The 15,697-nt window shown below is 43.8% G+C and overlaps 1 protein-coding gene across 5 annotated transcripts in view; it reads right to left on the bottom strand.

Moving 5' to 3' along the window:
- Window positions 1-11,187, bottom strand: part of LOC120017633 (calcium/calmodulin-dependent protein kinase type II subunit gamma) — a 107,859-nt gene extending 96,672 nt beyond the window's left edge. For 3 of the 5 annotated variants that reach the window (XM_038960534.1, XM_038960533.1, XM_038960532.1), the window contains exons 1-2: window positions 11,033-11,186; window positions 8,806-8,900 (exon numbers count right to left, since the gene is read on the bottom strand). In XM_038960534.1, coding sequence (XP_038816462.1) covers window positions 8,806-8,900; window positions 11,033-11,097 — 160 coding nt within the window. In that variant the 5' untranslated portion in view covers window positions 11,098-11,186. Of the gene's footprint in view, window positions 1-8,805; window positions 8,901-11,032 lie in introns of all 5 variants that reach the window. The other 2 variants (XM_038960535.1, XM_038960537.1) reach the window with 1 other exon arrangement.
- Window positions 11,188-15,697: the final 4,510 nt, after the last annotated feature.

The raw sequence follows: 15,697 nt of genomic DNA on the forward strand, positions 1-15,697 counted from the left end.
TGATCATAAACATATTTAGAACCTGTTTTATTCCGAAACATAAAATATCATACGTAAATAAAATGCCATACTGTCAAAAAGGAGAAAAATATTGGTATGTTATTTTGGCCATATCAAATCGAAATCAAATAACATTTTATTGGTCTCGTACACATATTTTGCAGATGTTATCGTGGGTGTAGCGAAATGCTTATGTTCCTAGCTCCAACAGTGCCGTAATACCTAACAATACAAAACAATACACACAAATCCAAAAAACTGAAAGAAAGGAATTAAGAAATATAGAAATACCAGAACTAGCAATGTCAGCATGTGGAATATAAATGTATATGTACTGTGTATGATGGTGTGTATAGACAGTATGGACAGCATATGAATAGAAAAGGTGCGTACAACAGTAGTTATATAGGATGAGCTTTGACTAGAATATAGTATATACATATGAAGTGGGTAAAATTGTATGCAAACATTATTAAAGTGACCAGCGCTCAATGACAAGGTACATATCGCCCAGCCCTAGTGTACTGTAGTGTAGTATGGTATAGTATAGTAAATCATACTTTATCATGTTTATATTTAGTGATTTCTGTATAATGTCTGGTGTTCTAGATCAATACAGGCCAGACTAGGTCAAGTAGACAGTAACAGTAGTGGTAGTAGGGTTGATCATTGCCAGGCGACAGGTTGATTGAGGGTGTCACGACGTGTCTCTGCGATCAGGCTGGGATTATCCTATTACGTGCCTCAGAGGATAGGAGAGCCACAGCCATGGCCTGGTCTGGCAGGCTCACTATGAAACGCAGGTACCTAATACTACACTACACACACTTGACACAGAAACCCTTTCCAACCACAGAGAGAGAGAGAGGCAGGGAGAGAGAGTGGAAAAGAGAGAGGGAGTGTGTGCACGTACGCACGTGCACACAAACACCTCCACATCCAGAGCAACAATTCAGCACGCTTTTCAGAAAGGGCCTTGATTCTTCAGGGTAGTCATGGACCACCCCCCTCAGAGGAAGCAAAAAGAAAGTAGCAAACACAAACCCAGCAATTCTTCATACTGAAGCCAGGAATAAGGACACACAGTTCTGCAGTGTGTGGTGCTTCCTCATTCTGCCTGAATCCAGGGTAAATTGGACTGAACAGTGCCTGTACATCCCCACGTCCAGCCACCTACCCCTAACTATGAGTAATCATGACTTGACAATTCTCAGTTCTGGGCGTGAGGAGTTTTCATTCTCCTTGGATTACACACACACACCCACACACACATCTCTGTTCCTTCATCTCTGGGGGTTGGGGTTTCAGCCAAGCGGGTGGGCGGAGAGAGAGAGAGACACACGATTTCAGTTTTTTAAAGGGAGAAAAAATACCAACTTCAGGCATTCAGTCTCTGTGCTGAGATAGATTCCATATTCAGCAGCAGCAGAGGAATGACAAGTGGAGAAAAGCAATAGAAACCTGAGGCTTAGGACCCACAAATCAGGACTACAGTATGACTCAAATACAGAAAACACTAAACACACAGTTGACCGCAGAGAGCCTATATGAGGATTCCAGCAGAAGTAATTAATCAGATCCAGTCTAATATAATAGAGTATAATGTAATGTAGTCTAATGGAATGTCACTAGTAGCGATCCCCACCATAGAACAAATGAGCACTTCATTTGTGAGGTCACTGTGTGAGTCAGAAAAGTACTGGCTGTGCTGAAAAAGATGCTGAGGAACAGAAAGAGACTGTCCCCCAAATGATCACAATTTATTCAGTCACAATCAAGCTACAAATTTGCTCCCAAACTATCTTTATATAAGTAATTAGTATCATTCTTTTTTGGGGGCCCATTTTGAAGGACAACATCAGTCTTTTAATAGCATTATCTGTAGGTATGAAATGATTCACCGATATGCATCGGTCCCTGGTTCAAATGTTTAAAACCGAACCGATCCAAATGAAGCATGCATCGGTAAGAAACCCATTCAAAAATTACGAATCTCCGGTTCTCTAACGCATTTTACTCATATAAATGTTTTCTGCCTTATTCCGAAAATACCTCTTATCTGTTGTGACTGAATTGATGCGTTCTCTCCTTCCTCCTATCAAACTTTTATGCATGTAACTGCGTAAGACATTGATCTAGTCAAGTCAGATAACAACTATGCTCATAGAGCGGGAGACGCAGCTGCTCGCGCCAACGAGAGATGGGCGTAACCTAACCCTGCTCTAATATTCGTAGGCTACATCTGCGCAGCACCTTCAGCATTCAGATGTTTGTAAAATGGTTTTCGCAATATTAAATCATAGGCTTTATTAATTGAGGGACAACCAATGTAATTTCCTGGGTAATTGTTACCAAATGCGCTGTAGAGAATTGTGTTTTACCGGTAGGGCTGTGTAGGCTACCGGAGTGGACACAACTAAGTTAACATCTTGCTGATTGCACATCTAACTGCTGATTGGGGCTTTCAATTACCAGGTTCACTGTACAAAATATTTTTGGTAGTTCTGCTTTAATTAAACAGCATTTGGTCATTTTTACATGAACTGGGTAAAGGTGTAATTTCACTTAGGACTGCAATAATTTTTGCGAGCTGGGAGAAGAGAGCAGTTCTGCTTCATAAAGTTCCAAACGGTCAAACCATTTGCTTTTGAGACGGGGGTGGAATCCAAAGCTGTGTTATATTAATTGGCTATGTACTGTATGTCATATCTCATTTCGAAAGATAAATATTGACATACTCCTAGCCAAAACATTTTCATCTGCTACATGACAGAGTTAATCAGTGGGTGATGAGCATTTAGATGCTCAGTCTGCGCTATTGCTCAGCTCACAAATTGCATCAAGTACTATTTGAGAAGGTCCGGTCACACAAATTTCCTAGGTGGCAAAGGTCCGGATGGATAATGTAATTTATCAGCGTAGTAACAAACCCCCACCTCGCAACCCATGCGACCCGGAACTGTTCACACCCCTCTTGTTGGCTGAGAGAAAATGTTGCAGTTTTAAAGCTATTCTACACATTTTGCATAGGGCAGAGATTTGTTTTGCTGTTTTTAAGCAAATTTCCTGCAATTCTATGCATTCTCCATGTCGTATTTGTGTTTATATGATACCAGTTGTCAAAGCCCGACCAAGTAAGGACAAATCATTCATTCATTCATTTATACATCACACACACACACACACACACACACACACACACACACACACACACACACACACACACACACACACACACACACACACACACACACACACACACACACACACACACACACACACACGCACACCAGGGCCACTCAGCTCAGAAAAGTCACCTCAGACAGCTCCATCTATATCATATTAATATTAATTTAGAAATGAAAATGAATGTGTTCATGCAATAATTGTTAGAGCATTGAATCGTATCGAACCAAATCGCACCGAATCGTTTCAAACTAAAAATATTGTTCCTGTATCATATCAGAGCCCATGTACACTACCAGTCAAAAGTTTGGACACACCTACTCATTCAAGGGTTTTTCTTTATTTTTACTATTTTCTACTTTGTAGAATACTAGTGAAGACAACAAAACTATGAAATAACACATATGGAATCATGTAGTAACCAAAAAAGTGTTAAACAAATCAAAATATATTTAATATTTGAGATTCTTCAAAGTAGCCACTCTTTGCCTTGATGACAGCTTTGCACAATACACTTTTGGTCCTTTAAAGAACCTACAGTATGTAAAATATTGAGTTATATAGCTTGGAAAATAAACATGTGATTCTGGGTGACAACATAAGGCTGTTTGTTTCCAACATTAGGACTGTTTTCCTCAGGAAGTTTCCTTGCCACGATACCTCTGAGTATAACGATACTGGTATCGTAACAACCCTAATATGTAGTGTACAGTAGTTCCACAGAACCATGTCCTAACAATGCTAAATATGTGCAAATAGGGACTTTCCTTATGCATACACCTAATGATATCTCTTGAATCACAATAATCACCCAGCACACAAGATGCCTGGGAGAGGAAGGTCTATTAAGGACAGACTGAGAGAGAAAACAGGACAGAAGATTGGGAAAAGGCCTTTGCCATTCAGGCGTGAGAGAAGCCCCAGAAATACACATCCACACATAAGTGGTTAGTAACACACACACACACACACACACACACACACACACACACACACACACACACACACACACACACACACACACACACACACACACACACACACACACACACACACACACACACACACACACACACACACACACACACCTCCCCCCACTGCTGCCATCCAGTGAAAACACACTCTTGCTCCCCACTAATTGGCCTGTGTTTATGCCCCACAAAATAAGAAGGGGAATGGGCTGTGTGACGGGGCACTATGGTTATGTTATGATATTTCATCCCACAAAAAACCCCTGCACCCACATACTCTCTCTTAAACACACACACACACTAGGCATGGTGTCATAAAAAATTAACAGTTTGTCCTATTAAAAATTCACCAGGGCAGTACTGCTACATTTATCAGGCCTCCGCCAATCGACCTCCAGCGAGCAGCACAGAGGAAGCCTTCCAATGCCCTGATAACACGCCTGCCTGGGCCACAATACGGCAGCTGATCTGGGAGAGGAGGGCATTGAGGGAGAGAAAGAGAGAGAGAGATGGGGAGAGATCAAGATAAAGAGGGAAAGAGGTAGAGAGACAGGCCCTCTCCTTTAAACCATTTCCATCCAGCACAGCCTCGTGCTAGCGTCAATTATTCAGCAGCACAATTCCATCAGCCTCGACACCATTCAGGGCCTCTCAGGCTGCTCAGACTCAGACTATAGGGTTCTGGATCAGGGTCCGCTTAAGTTCCATCCCATCCAGCCAGGCATATAGCATCATCCAGCTAGCTAACCCCCTTCCCCCTCTTATTCCCCATCCAGCCCCTCACGGCCCCTCCAGCCCACAACAAACACTGTGAGTGACAGGGTACATTTTAAAAGAGGCATAATGACACATGCGCGCAGTCGCACAGACAGGCAAGCAGGCAGACACGTGCACGCACGCACGCACGCACGCACGCACGCACGCACGCACACACACACACACACACACACACACACACACACACACACACACACACACACACACACACACACACACACACACACACACTCGGTGGAGCAGGAGAAGGTTAACCCCTGTAGTACTGGTCAGAGCCCCCAGGAGAGGCTGTCCAGAGAGACATGGTGTCAGTGCCCTCCTCTCCCAGATCAGCTGCCGTATCGTGGCCCAGGCAGGCGTGTTATCAGGGCATTGGAAGGCTTCCTCTGTGCTGCTCGATTGGCCGAGGCCTGATAAACGTGGCAGTACTGCCCTGGTGAATTTTTAATAGGACAAACTGTGAATTTTTTATGATACCAAGCCTAGTGTGTGTGTGTGTGTGTGTGTGTGTGTGTGTGTGTGTGTGTGTGTGTGTGTGTGTGTGTGTGTGTGTGTGTGTGTGTGTGTGTGTGTGTGTGTGTGTGTGTGTGTGTGTGTGTGTGTGTGTGTGTGTGTGTGTGTGTGTGTGTATGTGTAAGAAAGTGTGTGGATGAGATGTTACTGACTGTCAAAAGCCTTAATATAACAGACCACATTCAATATACACCCAGTCCTACTGGCCTGGGCAGCTCAGCTTGCCTTGATACACTGGGCCAAGAAACATACAATGACATAATCTTACAGACATGAGAGTGTATGGCATGAAATAGTGCATTATGCAAAGGGTGCACTGTGTATTAAACCAACCAATATGTACTTATGTAAAAAGTGTTGTATAAAGGGGTGTGTGTGAGAGGATTGACATCCAGCACCTCAGCTGACACTTAAAACACTCATCGGCTGGGCCGCATTTCACATGGTTTGGATTAAGAGTTGGAGTATTGACATTTGACAGCAGCTCTGGTAGACTGTAGCAATCAAATAGCCTGGAAGAGGGTGGCTGATGGAGAGGTATACTGTTGCTTCCTCGCAGTCCAACCTACAGTAGGTGCATGGAGTAAGCAGCACACTTTACATGTGAGATCCACAGGCATACTCACTGACCTATACATGGCTGGCCTGACCTCACACAAACAGTAACACACACACACACAGAACGGGATTTAATCTGACCCACCTCATGCACTCAATGTATCTGCACAAATGCGGCAAAGCTCCCAACTCGCACAAAAGATCTGTTCGCCATTGCTTTTTACAAACACACATCACACAAAATGAACACACACAGTCATACCGAATGAACACACATTCCCATTGACAACGCTATATTCCCTAACCCCTAATCTTAACTGTAAAACCTGACCTAAAACCTAAACATAACCCTAACCTTTAACCACTAACCCTAATTCTAACCATAGCCCCCTTAGAAATAGCATTTTTCCTTGTGAAGACCGGCAAAAAATCCCCAGTTGGTCTAATTTGTGTTTATTTACTATTCTTGTGGGGACTTCTGGTCCCTTCACATATATAGTTAAAAATGTCCACACACACACACACACACACACACACACACACACACACACACACACACACACACACACACACACACACACACACACACACACACACACACACACACACACACACACACACACACACACACACACACACACACACAGAGAGAGCACTGTCAGCTAATAGCAGCAGCCTAAGCTTGTTTGTCTTCTCTAGATTGTTCTGTCTTCTTCCTATTAACTTTATACATAAATAAAGCGTTGCTGGCAGTGGAGGCTCTGCCCCATGTCTAGATGGATGGTAGATCTGAGGGAAATTATTACAGCTTCTGTTTCTGTAAAACACATTGGCATGTCCAGGGCCTTCAGCTCTGATTAAAGAGATATTGTGACAATTTATCTACTTTCCCAGTGTCAGATGAACTCATGGATACTATTTTTATGTCTCTGCGTGCAGTTTGAGGGAAGTTGACGGTAGTTTCGCAAGCAATTGCTAACTAGCGTTAGCGGAATGACTGGAAGAATCTGGGATCAGCTAGAGTTAGCGCAATCAGCTAGCTGATCCCATAGACTTCCAGTATTTGCACGAATGCTAGTTAACAATAGATCGCAAAACTTCCTTAAACTTCCTTCAAACTGCACGCAGAGACATAAAAATGGGGCAGTGGGCATGAGGAGCTGTAGGGAGAAAAGGGAGGCAAAGGGATCTGGCTTAACTTGGCCCTCCTCTCTTCTCCTTTATTCAGCTCAATAGGACTGGAGCGTTCCTCTCATTCTGTGCTATTCAACGTGATGAACAGTTTGAAGAACCCAGTTGCCAGGTTACTTGACGGGATCTCTGCCAGACGCAGCTGAAACACAGCAGATCTAATTACCAGTTGTTTTTTTAAGGCAATTTTAAAGAAACCTCCACTCCCTCTCCATCGCCATAGCTAAAGCCTTCTCAAGACATGGCAGGGAGGCCATTATCTGCAACAGTGTGGCCACTGTTGAGATAATATTAAGACTTGCAGTTGAAGACTGCTTGGTTTAATAGGTCAATACCCAGTCAGCACAGCTACAGTAAGACTGTGCTTCAGGAAGATTTCTTCTTGGAGTAATTTACTGGCAGCCGGGCCTGACGCAAGCAAGGGAAGCGACAACAATGCCCCCGAAAAATTGATGACGCAAACATGGAATTGCAGTGTAATTACAGTCTAACAAGCATGGCGTAGTTATTTGAAATTTCAGTGCCCTTAGTCATTGCAATTTATGCACTAATGCGCGCAGTGACATAGACAGAACGGCCCAAAAAATAAATTAACATCTCCATCACAATGTCAGGAGCAAACAGGAGATGGGCCCACTCGATACCCAAACGCACAAGTATTAGTAGTGTCCCGAAATAGATCCATAGCCTTTTGTCTCTGCTGCTGTAGCAGTAGCAGATTGGCCACGTCTGACGTATCTCCGTGCAGTCCTCCTGGCCAAGGCTTGATTAGAGCAGATGTGACAGTCTCCTCCGGCCAAGAGGACGTGTTTTTCTGCCTGGACCCCATGTCTCTGATCAGGAGATCTCACAAGGTGGAAGGGGGGGAGACATTGTGAGAGGCGTAACGTAAACTGAGATTCACCAAAATTGCATAAGGACATGAATTTACAGTCAACCCTCAATTATGGATTCAATTATCCCGTTCCTTGACTAAATCCTTTTGTGATAAGAGGTGAGGCCTCTTAAAGGTCACTTATTAATTTATGTATGGTCCAGATTTTTGTGAAGAAAACGTGAGCAGCAAAGAGTAGAATTGTGACTTCAGCTATGACTAAACAACACGAAGGTGCTCCAGATGCTTCTAAAAGGCCTCTGGCAGTCTACATTCACAAACACACTTGGTTTCTGAGGGCAGGAGTAGAGCATAAACAAATGCACCACACACAGACACAATGGCTGAGCTACTGTGTCGCGGGTAGGCACGCACAGCAACAATATGTCCTGCTGGACAGGAACATCATGAGATGAATGCTTCTGTTTATCTCATTGAACAAGGAGCTCCCAAAAATATGCTGCACTTACCTACACTATGCAACTTGGCACACACCCTTTGACAAGTTGATGTATGTAATGTTAACCTAAAATGCAATTGTATTATGTTGCTTGAACTAGATATTTAATGGATCAAGCGCTTTCATGTGCACATGGGTAATTTAATAAACTAACAGTGAGAAAACTACCTCCAGTGTCGATCTCCTATTGGACTATATCTGATTCGTGAAAACAATGCCACAGGCATCAATGCACTCAACATAGTAAGTGGTGTAATATTTCCACTTTGTCTTACCTCTTGCTGAGAGTTTTTTCGTGTTGATAATTTTAGCAGCAAATTCCTGGCCGTTGGACTTTTTAACGCATCGCCGGACAACGGAGAAGGCGCCCCTGTAGTGAGACAAATTAATAAACAAAACAGCTACATGAGCTCAAGTCACAACTCTCACTACCGCAAACAAAATACAACCCACCAAAATCAGTACTGTGTCTAGTTCAATCCATCTCTGAGTAATAAAGAAAATGGTAGAAGGTAAAAATAGTGTTACAATTGACCCCACTCTCCCCTACATGTTTTAAATGAAAAACATTGCAATATGAATAGGTTACAACTAATCGACAGTAGAGCTAAATAGCCCATCACTGTGGTACACACGTGCAAAAAGACAATACAAAGCAGTGCATGATGATAACTGTTGTTTGGCATGTGATAATAAAATGATGTATCGTGATAGAGAGCAATAGTAATGGCATATTTTTGTAGGCACTCACTCCTCCATGGCTCATTGGCCAAAGCCTATGGAGAAACTAATGGGGTTTTGTAGTTTTTTTTGGATAAACACTGGAAATAAGGTCTGTGGTAAACACAGGTTTAGGAGATTTTATACGTTTTGTTTTGAGATAATCTTCATCAGCTGTCACTTTTTGTGAATTTTGAAGCAATTATGTAATCAAAACAGTCATGTTAAGTGACTAATATTATCTCATAGTACAAAATGTATAAGACCTCCTAAGCCTGTGTTAACCTCAGATCTTATTTTCATTGTTTATCACAAAACCCAATTCTCTCCCCATTCATTTTCCCCCATAGGAATGGCTGAACAAACCAGAGGTAACTAATTTCTGGTTTATTAGGACACATTCTTATTTACAATGACGGCCTACCCCGGCCAAACCGTAACCCGGGCGATGCTGGCCAATTATGTGCCGCCCTATGGGACTCCCAATCACGCCCAGTTGTGATGCAGCCTGGAATCGAACCAGGGTCTGTAGTGACACATCTAACACTGAGATGCAGTGCCTTAGACCGCTGCGCCACTCGGGAGCCCTCACTTGCTGCTTGTGCATGAAAGTCAGCTCAGAGCAAATTGTAATGTGGAAGGGTCGAGTCATAAGCCTACACATGAACTACTGTGCAAAGAAACGTGAGCTATCTGAGATTATAAACTGGGTGGTTCGAGCCCGGAATGCTGATTGACTGACAACCGTGGTATATCAGACCGTATACCACGGGTATGACAAAACATTTATTTTTACTGCTCTAATTACGTTGGTAACCAGTTTATAATAGCAAATCAAATCAAACCAAATAAAATTGTATTGGTCACATACACGTGTTTAGCAGATGTTATAGTACATGTAGCGAAAGGCACCTCTGGAGTTTGTGGTATATGGCCAATATACCACGGCTAAGGGCTGTATCCAGGCACTTCACGTTGCGTCGTGCTTAGAACATACCTTAGCCGTGGTATATTGGCCATATACCACAACCCATCGTGCCTTATTGCTTAAATAAACCAAAGCATGAGAAAATAACGAAAAGTCTACTGTAGGCTATCTGAATTGTGTAGTAAGCCTATCATAGGTCTGTCTATATTATGATGTCATCATGCATACTTGAAACCGGAAAAAAAACATTATAGGTGGTTGGACGTACACCATTGCCACTGCTGACTGCAAAAAATAACGCAGACGGGTTACACAGTATTTGTCTACTTGGTGGTTTGTGTGTAGCAATTATTTGTTACAATGCACAGAATGAAACACAGTGGATACATTTTCGATGTGGATGACATAGTTATAGCTTGTATATCGTTACACAAGTAGTGCAGCATTCCTTCCTGCGTGGCTCACTACCAATTACAAAATAATACTGAAAAGTGAAATTATAAGAAATAGATACGAGGAGAGGATTCGGTGGTCTTTAAAATGACTTATATGAGAAAGTCCTGCCTTAAAATAAATCAACACTATATATATAATCCGCTACATATCTATAACATACAGCCACGGTAAAATCGGTACAAATCGCATGCATGCTCAAGCCATTCGGTACTCGCTCGAGATGTATTCTAATAAAATGTTGTTCGACTATAAAACTGGCTTAATTAACGACCGGGGGGGTGCCTTCCCTGTTTTTGACAACCTGTCTTGTCAACAGTGGACTAGGCACGCACAATGATAGTCTACAAAGCAGTACTGGAAAAGGTAAAATAGGACTATATAGTGTTAATGTCGCTTACTTTCCGAGCTCCTCGTACAGCTGATATTCGTCTGTAAATCTGGTCGAGGTTACAATTGTAGCCATGTTGTGCAGGAGGGTATCGCCTCTCGTTTCGGTGACTGCCTCGCTCAGGATTCGGGGGAGATCTCGTAAACGCAAAGGGAGATACTAAAAAATTAAGACGTCTAAACGGGATCCTTGGGAGGACCCTGTCCTCTGACGTCACCCAATTTAAGTTAACATTTAAAACGGTTAAGGTAGGGGTTAAGGTTACGTTTAGAGTTAGGTAAGGGTTATGGTCAAGATGAAGGTAAGGGTATGGGTTAAAGTCAGGGTTAGGGTTCAGGGCTTAGGGAAGAGACGTCCCAAGGATCTAATTTAGCATTAACCAGGGGAGAAGGCGGAGGAGAGCGGTAGTAGCAGAGACGGAAGAGGAAGCGAGACACCCCACTCCCTCATTTTCTCTGGTTAAATTACCTTCAACTACACTACACAGAACAGCCAGCTGTTGTCGCGCTTGGTGTCTTTGGGAACAGAGAACTGACAATATTTTTCAATGGTAAACGACTTGAGTGAACTATCTTCATTTATCCACCATCTTTGGTAGAAGCCCTGGTGGTGATGGCTGTGGTAGAGGAAAAAAGGCTAGCAACGCGAGATCCCTGGTCTCGAGCGCTACTGATCTAGGATCAGCTTCCTCTACATAAATCCACCAGGTATTACAAAGTAAAACTGACTCCAGATCATCTCAAATGGACGGCGTTATCCTACAAGGGAAGGCAAGAGGTAAAGTGATAAGATATGGCAGCCCAAAATGAATGATCACATTAAATTACAATCTAAATGTGAGTGTTGCAGATTTCCCATATTTGTCAGTATATGCATTTGAACTGTAAATATACTGTAAAGATAGGCCTGTGCCTACTATTAAGGAAGTCTCGAGGTTCTTCTCACCTGAGTTAGAATACCTCATAATAAGCTGTAGACCACACTATTTACCAAGAGAGTTTTCATCTATATTTTTTGTAGCTGTCTATTTACCACCACAAACCGATGCTGGCACTAAGACAGCACTCAACATGCTATATAGGGCTATAAGCAAACAAGAAAATGCTCACCCAGAGGCAGCGCTACTAGTGTCTGGTGAATTTAATGCAGTAAAACTGAAATCCGTTTTACACAATTTTTTACCAGCATGTCACCTGTGCAACTAGAGGCAAAAAACTCTAGATCCCCTTTACTCCACACACAGAGATGCATACAGAGCTCGACCGCACCCTCCATTTGGCAAATCTGAATATAACTCTATCCTCCTGATTCCTGCATAAAAACAAAAGCTCAAACAGGAAGTATCAGTGACTCGCTCAATACGGAAGTGGTCCGCTGAAGCGGATGCTAAGTTACAGGACTGTTTCGCTAGCATAGACTGGAAAATGTTCCGGGATTCATCCGATGGCATTGATGAGTTTACCACATCAGTCACCAGCTTCATTAATAAGTGCATCAACAACATTGTCCCCACAGTGACTGTACATACATATCACAGGAAGTTTCCATGTGTTTGAAACCATTCCATTCACTCCATTCCTGCCATTATTATGAGCCATCCTCCCCTCAGCAGCCTCCTGTGGTACATATCCCAACCAGAAGCCATGGATTACAGGCAACATCTGCACTGAGCTTAAGGCTTAGAGTTGCCGCTTTCAATGAGCAGGACACTAATCCGGACGCTTATAAGACATCCCGCTACGCCCTTCGACGAATTATCAAACAGGCAAAGTGTCAATAAAGGACCAAGATCGAATCCTACTACACCAGCTCTGACGTTCGTTGGATGTGGCAGGGCTTGCAAACTATCACGGATTACAAAGGGAAACCCAGCCGCAAGCTGTCCAGTGACGCGAGCCTACCAAACGAGCTAAATAAACTCTATGCATGCTTCGAGGATAGCAACACTGAACTATGCATGAGAGTACCAGCTGTTCCAGATAACTGTGTGATCACGCTCTCCGTAGCCGATGTGAGTAAGACCTTTAAACAGGTTAACATTCATAAAGCCGCAGGGCCAGACGGATTACCAGGACTCGTACTCAGAGCATGCGCTGACCAGCTGGAAAATGTCTTCACTGACATGTTTCAAACAGACCACCATAGTCCCTGTGCCAAAGAACGCCAAGGTAACCTGTCTAAATGACTATCACCCCGTAGCACTCACATCTGTAGCCATGAAAATGCTGGTCATGGCTCACATCAACACCATCATCCCAGACACCCTGGAACCACTCCAATTCACATACCGCCGTAATAGATGCACAGATGATGCAATCTCTATTGCACTCCACACTGCCCTTTCCCACCTCGAGAAAAAGGAACACCTACATGAGAATGCTGTTCATTGACTACAGCTCAGCGTTCAACACCATTGTGCCCTCCAAGCTCATCACTAAGCTAAGGACCCTGGGATTAAACACCTCCCACAGCAACTGGATCCTGGACTTCCTGACGGGCCGCCCCCAGGTGGTGAGGGTAGGCAACAACACATCCACCACACTGACCCTCAACACAGGGGCCCCTCAGGGGCGCGTGCTTAGTCCCTTCTTGTACTCCCTGTTCACCCATGACTGCGTGACTCCAACACCATCATTAACTTTGCAGACGACACAAGAGTGGTAGGTCTGATCACTGACGACAATGAGGCAGCCTACAGGGAGGAGGTCAGAGATCTGGAAGTGTTGTGCCAGGACAACAACCTCTCCCTCAATGTCAACAAGACAAAGGAGCTGATCGTGGACTACGGGAAACGGAGGGCCAAGCATGCCCCCATCACCATCGACAGGGCTGTGGAACAGGTTGAGAGCTTTAAGTTCATCGGTGTCTACATCAATAAGGAACTATCATGGTCCACACACATCAACACAGTCGTGAAGAAAGCACGACAATGCCTCTTCCCCCTCAGGAGATGGAAAAGATTTGTCATGGGCCCTCAGATCCTCAAAAATGTCTACAGCTGCACCATTGAGAGCATTTTGACTAGCTACATCACCACTTGGTATGGCACTGCTTGGCATCTGACCGCAAGGCGCTACAGAGGGTAATGCGTACGGCCCAGTACATCACTGGGGCCGAGCTCCCTGCCATCCAGAACCTCGATACCAAGAGGTGTCAGAGGAAGACCCTAAACATTGTCAAAGACTCCAGCCACCGAAGTCATAGACTCATGCACCAAGTCTGGAACCAACAGGACCCTGAATAGCTTCTACCCTCAAGCCATAAGACCGCTAAATAGTTAGTTAAATAATTAACCAATAGCTACCAGGGATACCTGCATTGACCCTTTTTGCAATAATCTCTTTTGACTCCTCACTTACACTGCTGTTACTGTTTATTATCTATCCTGTTGCCTAGTCACTTTATCTCTACCTATATGTAGATCCCTGCACATCAACTTGGAACTGGTACCCCGCGTATATAGTCAAGGTGTCGTTACTCATTGTGTATTTCCATTTTTTTGTGTTGTTGGGAAGGGCCCTTAAGTAAGCATTTCACTGTTAATCTACACCTGTTGTTTACGAAGCATGTGACAAATACAGTTTGATTCGATTCGAGCAAATTCATGCCTGCCCTGTCTCTCAGAACGTCTGATTCCCAGTCCACTCTAAGGCTCAACCTTCCTTTCAGATCGCAACGCTGCCTTTGCATGTCACCTTCACACCCAACCACACATTTCCTCCTGTCCTGCACCATGTTCCTACTGATGGCCTTTCAGCATCTTCCTCTGTTTGCCCTGACTATACTGTAGGCTGTGGGATGGAGCTCCTCTACCATCTCCTGACATGAACTCATGTTATAACATACGTGTGTAGAGCACAGCCGATAAGTAGAGAATGGGCAAGGATTCAAGAGCTGAGAGCATGGTCTTCATCATCACCATGCCCTCCCTGTGTCCAGCTGCCACCGGCCTCCCCCAGCTTCCATATTCACCCAAGGGATATGTGACTCCCATCTCTCCAGGAATCTGGAAGAGCTGCCTACTGTAGCATTCATTATCTGTGCTACTGACCGCAAGGCGCTACAGAGGGTAGTGCGTACGGCCCAGTACATCACTGGGGCCGAGCTCCCTGCCATCCAGAACCTCGATACCAAGTGGTGTCAGAGGAAGACCCTAAACATTTTCAAAGACTCCAGCCACGCCCATAAACCCGAGAGCTGCTGCTGTGAAAGAGAAATCTGTGTCGTCCCTCTGGGGTTATAGGTTGAGCAAATTGAAAAAAAATTCTAAGACTTTTTTGACTAAGACTTTAGTCAAAAAAGACTAAGACTTTTTTGTCTTAGTGTAGTATTAAAAGTTGCACTATGCAGAAATCGCTCAACCATTTCCTGGTTGCTAAAACTCTAATAGTTTACCTAATTTCAGATTTTGTGACAAAATAAGATAGTATAGTGTAGAGAATCATTGTACCATCTAAACTCCTGTGAAATATATTTTTGTCACGGCAGTCGTCGGTGGAGGAAGAAGTGGACCAAAGCCCAGCGTGGTGAGCGTACATTTTCCTTTATTATGGAATGACGCCAACAAAACAAGAAACAAAATAAACAACCGTGAAGCTTACGAGGGCTAAGTGCCACTAACACAAGTCAACTACCCACACTGAAAGGAGGGAGAAAGGGCTACCTAAGTATGCGA

Source organism: Salvelinus namaycush, chromosome 22, assembly GCF_016432855.1.
Source record: "Salvelinus namaycush isolate Seneca chromosome 22, SaNama_1.0, whole genome shotgun sequence".
In the NCBI taxonomy this organism is placed as follows: domain Eukaryota; kingdom Metazoa; phylum Chordata; class Actinopteri; order Salmoniformes; family Salmonidae; genus Salvelinus; species Salvelinus namaycush.